We start from the raw sequence: 7,782 nt of genomic DNA on the forward strand, positions 1-7,782 counted from the left end.
TAGAGGAAGGCAACTAGTCAACACCACTTACCTTCAACTCTTTCCAATGAAAAGTGGGATTGACCCTCACTTTATAATGCTCCCACAGCTGAAAGGATGAGCATGTTCAGTGACAGGATTCAAACCTACGAGTCGGAGCATAAGAGTCAAGTTCTCTAACCATTAGGTCAGCAAAAGGTGATTCCTGATGATCCAGCATAAGAATGAACATAGTAGTTGATTTTAATATAGTTATTACTTTATAAATTTCGGTCTGATTTAATTGTAAACTAATGCCTTGTGTTGTATGAACTGGTGAGGTGGACAAAAACAGAAGTAAAACCAAAACCTCCTTCCAATATTTAATTTTCTGATTAGCCACAATACTTTAGAATAGCAGTTACATATATATATATATATATATATGTACACTTTCAACATTTTTATCATATGCAAGCGCATGGTCAGGTGCTTTACTTAAACCACAGGTTTTATCTAACTAATAAAGTAAAGTATAAGATTAAATCAAATCCCATTCCCATTGGAAGGAAAGCCATTTGCTACTTTAAATGTAATCATCTCATTACAACTAATTAATCACACTGAAATATCTGCCAACATAATACTTGATATAAGACTTCTTGTATGAAAAATAGAAAGGATAACTTGTAGGTATGTAAGACATATTCTACTAAAATTTCATGATTAAGCACACAATATGTCCTTATGTTCTTTAGTAGAAGTAGCATTGTAGCAGGGTAGGAAAGTGAATCTTCACAGAATTAGCCCTGCTATACATTAAATACCTATCAATTTATGTACAGTTTAAACTTAAATAAACCATTCAGAACTTGACTATAAATTTACATAATCAACATGGAATTAACGTTATCAAATAATTTTTGTTCTTTAGTTATTTTATCACTGCTAAAATACCACATGATTGTGATATATAATTTATTCTTATTTTAGCCGAAGCCACATGGCCAAGTAAAATCATGTCAATAATCAAAATCAAATGTTAGGGAAAAAAAAACAACTAATTACAACTCATTACTATAAACTTATGTATACAAATTACCCATATCAATTTCTGCTGCATAAAAAAAGGATAGTTATTAAAATATGTTAACACTTAGTAGTTTTACAAGCTTTGAGTTTAAACACTTTGTTTTTGTCAAATTGCTTCTGATCAGTGCATTTTTACTTTTCCAGATAATTTCTGGAAATTACAAAAATTTTGTAGTTTTTGTGAGATAAAGAATATCATATTAAATCCTAATATTTTATTAAACAGCTTGTTTCATGAAAAGAGAGTTCATGTCCTATTCTTTAGCACAGAGGTCAGGTAGATTCCTCAGACTCTTCCTCTGCTTCTTTAAGCCATGTGAAAAAAGTCATCACTGACTTTAGTGCAACTCCTTTCCCTTCCTGCTCAGCAGGGTCTGTGCTCTGCTCCCACTTTTTAAAGGCCTCATCCGAGATCAAATCCAAATCGTATAAGACATTGAACGTGTCTAGTAACAACCCTATAAGAAAAAGAATTTTTGATATTTACAGACTGAATGAACTCATGCCTTATACTTCAAGTATACAAATATGTAAAAAATAAAATTAAGTCTAACATACTAATTAATATTACCTATTACATCAACCATATGTTAATTTATAACTACCTTTTTTAGTCACTAACAATACATTCGAACACATGCAAGAATGACCATGACCCAAAGATTGTTTGATTGGACATTAACAAAACTAATTAAAAGGTATATTTAAGTTCATTCAGTTTGTGAATAGCTTTTTCATCTATATTTACTTTTAAAACAATTGTGTGAGATTAATATGCAAAATAACAACAATAACATGAACCTTGTATTGTTCATCTTTCCAGTAAAACACTCTTTTCTTAATATTAAATTAACTTCTATACCATCAATAATGACCTTATTTTTACTTAAAATAAAACCCTTCGTGATAAAATCAAAAAAGGAAAATTTTTTTTTGTTATCAATTTAATTTCCTCAAATCACCAATTCTGACCCAAACCAGTGCTTTTGCCACCTGCAAAGCAATAAAACATTGGTGGGTGAAGGTACATTTTTTCATAATCCATTTTAGTCAGCTGAACCAAACTACTATTTGTTCATCTTTTCAGATATTCTTTTTGTATAGTTTTACACAAATCTTAGTTTTTCAATGACTTTTAAGATAACGTAAATCATTACGGACAATTTCTAAACACAAGCAAACTGAACCAGAAATTAAACTCATAGCCAAATATTCTTACACTTAGAATAACTGGTAACAGAATATTAATCTGATTTAAACAGTAACAGGATTCATTCAAGACTTTACAACAATAAAAATTTTAAGGCTTTTACCATGGTCCAATCTCAAACTTCCAGGTCTCTTCAATTACGCCATACTGGATTAAACCTCCATTTTCTACCAAACATGCCCACCAACAGAAATTGTAACAGTCTCATGAGGCACGAGACTCACAATGGCCAGCACACAAAATATAAACTGACATGATTCTGATAACCAAACCTTTTTCTTTGTCTATATGTTGTTTTTTGTAACTAACCACCTGTATATGGGCTGGTAACCACAAAACTATATGTACTATAACTGAATTTACTAAGTGTATCTTCATGAAATATGGCAAGCCTTTAATAAGCATTACAAGACTGATGTATACAAAAAATCAGATTTTTTTAATTAAGTATTTTTAACAAGATTTGTTGGTGAATTTAATAAAGCCTTTATTGAGTCAGTCCAAGTATAAAAAGTACTTTTTTTCATTTTACAGTTTCATATTTCCTTTACATAATCTCTAGAACCTCCTAAATGAATATAAAATTTTTCTCAAATATCTGTTATTTTTTCTGTCTTAATGCTGTATACAGGCAAGGTCCATTTGGCTGATCTTGTAACCACCAGTAAAATACAAACCTAAATTACCCTTTTTTCTCTTTCTAGAATGACTTCAAATTATAACAAACAATTACAGTTATTTATCCTAAAATCTTCAGTGCTCTAACCTTTCCAGAACTTCTTTCTTTCAATGTTATTATTTTAGCACTCTTTGAACCATGTATAACTGCTAAACCGCCATGATAAGCAATAAATCACTCAGAAGCAGTTCATGTACATTCTTCATAGATAATTTTTCATTTCAGTTTTCTTACCTAACCTAATAAATTTCTAATTTCTATATATTAGTTAATTTCATTACGATAAATAGAAATATACATAAAAAACAAGAGATTCATTACTTACATACAAGTCTTGTACTTTTTTGCTGTCAAAATCTCAATAAAAGTTAACCCTAATTTTGGTGGAGTTGTTGTTAGTACTTCACTTAATTTTTATTTCAAATATTCAACTACGAACTCACAATATTATCAACTGCAAAGACTACAATGTCTTATAATGATTAAAATTTAATTGGCTTTCTAATTAAGCTATAAATCTGGTAAAGTAATTCCCTTAGCTGTTTTTGTTGATCTGTTCTTAGGGATAGCAACAATGGATTTGTACACCAAATAATTCAAACACTATCAACACAGCACGATAACCGTATATAGAATTCAGTAAATTAAAAACCTCTTTCTGTTGTTTACAAATAGTCACATAGGAAATGTTAGAGCTAATTACTGACAGCTTTTGAAAGACTGGATATGATAGGAAGGCATGGCACGTGGGTTTGACTTTCTAGTTTATATCTTAGTAATGCAAGAAGACTGGAAGCTATAAATTTAGTTTATGTCTTAACAATACCTACACCATAAATATGTAATCTATATTTAAACTCAGAAGCTTAAACAGGGGTGGAAAGAATATTCAAAAGGGGCAATTTAGAGTGAAGAAGTGTCATGATGAAGACTGAGAATGTATTTAAATATTTCCTTTTGAAATTAAAAACCAAAACATCAAAAATATAAGTACTTGATAGTAAACTGCAATTTGATGCCAAGTTTATTGACATACATTAATAATAATAGTTTACTTAACTTCTGAATGTAACTCTTTAAAAAGGTCATGACATGTACACTTTGACCTAATTGTATCTAGAAGGTTAAGCTGATTATTTCATGAGGGATTTATTGATGAAACTGAAACTTCAGGATTCTTCCAGGACCATGACATAAAAACAGCCATTCTTTCAGAATTTCCAGCACAGAAATTTTTAAAAGGTCATTTTGCATAACTTTTCAGGGTTTCAAAGGCCTGTGCGAACCCAGACTACCTGCCACATGTAATAAAGACACCAAAATAAATTAATATGGTTTAAATACTAATAAAGTTCAGAAGTATAGTATGTAGAGTTGAAATTAAAGAGTGGTTTATGAAAATGATACCAGATTTGTAATCTAAAACAAAGAATATGAAACATAGGGTGAATATTAATTTATCAAATAGGTATCTATTCTCACTGTTAGCAGTGTCTTTGGTCGTATACTAATGCATTTAAACCAATATCTATCTACATTGAATCCTGTTAAGTATTTTTTCTAAGAACAAAGCAGTATTGGAATAGACATTAAACTTATAATTGCAATAGGGAAAGGTTTATCTAAATGCAGAAGAGTTTAATATAATAAACTCTAAGAAAAGATTAAAATAGCCAGGAATTGTTAATTCATTTAGATTTGTTTGTTTGTTTTGAATTTCGCGCAAAGCTACACGAGGGCTATCTGTCTGCTAAATTAGGGACGGCTAGCTTTAAGACTAGAGGGAAGGCAGCTAGTCATTACCACCCACCGCCAACTCTTGGGCTACTCTTTTTACCAACGAATAGTGGGATTGACCGTCACATTATAACGCCCCCACGGCTAAAAGGGCGAGCATGTTTGATGGGACGGGGATTCGAACGCGCGACCCTCAGATTATCCATTGTGTAAGTTTATCTTATATAACAAACTATCATTAAACGTTGTGCTGTAGTCGGTAATATTAACTTGGTATGAGCGATTTTGGTGTAATGATAGACGTTTGAAAAAACAACATTTAGATAAGCTACGTCATTAACTATAAATTTCATATTACTAACGATTATCAATAACAAGATTTTTAAACTTGCTTGACACAAACCGCTTTAACCTTTTAAAAAATAAAATTTTGCATTAGGTTGATTGTGATGGGTAATGCTCGTTTTTCAAACGTTCCAGTTACTGAACAGCCGAAACTGATTTTTTCAACTTGATTTAAAATCAATAGCTTAACCGATGATTTTGGATCAAACAAAACCAGTTTTTTTTATAAATTTTCATACATTCAGATCTGGCGGTTGAGAGATGAATATTATTATTGGCTTCATGACCTTCGCTATCTAAATGTCAACCAATACAGATAACCTTTACAAGAACAGACGACGTAATCGCCTGCCTTGTTTTCGGTAGTGTAACTGGTGTCTCAACAGCAAAGAATCTGGTTGGTCTAATTCTAACCCTAGTGAAAACATTGATAACACACTACTGACTCTCGATTGACGTTGCTACTCTAAAACCGCCCATGCTCAGTTCGTTCACTGCTTTTGTGGCGTCAGTCAGCCTTGAAGTTAAAGTGGTATGAAATAAGGGTTCGGCATAGACATAAAACTTTTTTTTTTTTTAATAATAAGGCCCAATTTAGCACGCTTACCTTAGCATCTTGATTTGGTACAGATTGGAAGAGGTCCGGTATTCTGTGGTAGTTGGGAGATAACTCTAGCATTTGTACACTTGTATGTTACACCATGTGCAGTTAAAGATCAAAACCCTTTTCACAATAATCCTTTCCTCGCTAACAACAAAACACGCGAAAGCATTATGAAAGCAAGAGACGCGACTAATACTAACCTCGTCGTGCACCATAGTATAACCGAGCCGCAACTGTTCGATTGAACGAGATACAAATTGCCATATTCGCTGGCTTTGTCTTCATATATAGTCGTAATTTTTCCTGGCAGAGGTAATAATTTCTCCACTTTAAAGCCTCACGTGACTCGCTTGTGCCAATCATATGCCCTGGTTTGCGCCATAAAATGCTCCATGAGCGAAATAAGGCTACGGTTGTTGCAAACTTTGTGCTTGCATGGACAAAGAGTTTAGTGGCCATTACCGCTGGTTTTATTATAGCCGCCGTCAATTTCTCCGAAATTTTACGACCAAAGGCGTATCTAGTACAATGCAGCGAACGACCGCGTGTTGTTCTCGCAGCCTATGACCTTCCCAGGCGGGCCGAGAACGGGTCATTTACTGTCTCGACTGGGCAGGTCCTCACAGGATCAGCCCTGCCCCTGTGGGATTCTTCGGCAAAGCAAAAAAAAAGTATCTGCATATATTTACATCGTCCGAGACCACCCATATTTACGTAAAGCAATAAAATATGATGACAGGAGAGTCGGAAACATCTGAATTACTAAGGACGGGAACATTTAGAAAAGAGGGGTAATAGGTTGAAAACTGGAAGTAACGAATTTTGTTATAACCTTTTGGTGATTTAAATTTAATTTATTTTTCAATCTATCCATCTACTTATTCACTTTGACTACTTAATGCTTCCTTATATTTAATTGTTCTAATTAGTTTTTCAAAGTTTTAATTAATTAAGTTTGATGTCATAACTTGCTTTTTACCCACTGTTAGTATCAATTGAACGGTATAATACAATTTCTCATGTGACGTGTGTATAAAATAGTTCGTAAAACTCTGTAAGAATGTTTATATATAAGGTGTTTTGTATTTAAATTATCACAAACCAGTACAATAAAGTCAAATTTATTTTTCTTCGTTATACATATACCTTAAGGCGACTTGTTAAAATATTTTTTTTTAAGTTTCAAATTTCTCTTGATTATTGTCTAAAAATTAAAATGGGAATTTATTCTACTACATGTGTGATAAACAAGTAAACAATATGTATACATGTGTGATAAACAAGTAAACAATATGTATATATGTGTGGTGAACAAGTAAACAATATGTATATATGTGTGATAAACAAGTAAACAATATGTATATATGTGTGTGATAAACAAGTAAACAATATGTATATATGTGTGATAAACAAGTAAACAAGATGTATATATGTGTGTGATAAACAAGTAAACAATATGTATATATGTGTGATAAACAAGTAAACAAGATGTATATATGTGTGATAAACAAGTAAACAGTATGTATATATATGTGTGGTGAACAAGTAAACAATGTACATATATGTGTGGTAAACAATGCGCATACATGTGTGGTGAACAGGAACGTCGAGAGCCAACACGGGCCCCGCGGCAAACATCTTCGCCGGGCCCCCTTTCTCTCTCTCTTTTTTAACATTTTCAAGAATTTACTAAAAAGAATATCCTAAATTAGGATAGCAACGAGCTCATAAACCAGACAAAATCATAGCAGCAGCTGTTTTTACCTCACAGTATAAGCGTGAAAACGTTAATAAAGTAACAACAAATATCTATTAAATCTATAAAGTAACAAATACATATTAATTATTACTCAAATTATTATTTCAGTCGTTCTTTCAGATGTATCAAGCGTCTATATGCAAAGAAAAGCCAAAAACTATGGTTTTTATCATTAAATGAAGATATAACCTAAAGATGCTTTTCGGGCTTTATGGCATAACCAGGTTTCATTCGCCCGGGCCCCTGGGCAGTTGCCCCTTTGTCCCCCCCCCCCGCCCGTGGGCCTGGTGGTGAACAATAACAATAGTGCATATGTGTATGATAAACTAAACTAGTGCACTACTAATGTTGGTTGGTTGGAACAAACGTAAAACGTAAAACCCTACGTGACTAACGTT

At 32.6% G+C, this 7,782-nt stretch overlaps 1 protein-coding gene across 1 annotated transcript in view; it reads right to left on the minus strand.

Moving 5' to 3' along the window:
- Window positions 1-326: 326 nt before the first annotated feature.
- Window positions 327-7,782, minus strand: part of LOC106457903 (eukaryotic translation initiation factor 4 gamma 3-like) — a 33,032-nt gene continuing 25,576 nt past the window's right edge. The window contains exon 11 of the mRNA XM_022383978.1: window positions 327-1,508. Within this exon, the coding sequence (XP_022239686.1) occupies window positions 1,324-1,508 (185 nt within the window). The 3' untranslated portion in view covers window positions 327-1,323. The remainder of the gene's footprint in view (window positions 1,509-7,782) is intronic.

Source organism: Limulus polyphemus, unplaced genomic scaffold, assembly GCF_000517525.1.
Source record: "Limulus polyphemus unplaced genomic scaffold, Limulus_polyphemus-2.1.2 Scaffold390, whole genome shotgun sequence".
Taxonomy (NCBI): Eukaryota; Metazoa; Arthropoda; class Merostomata; order Xiphosura; family Limulidae; genus Limulus; species Limulus polyphemus.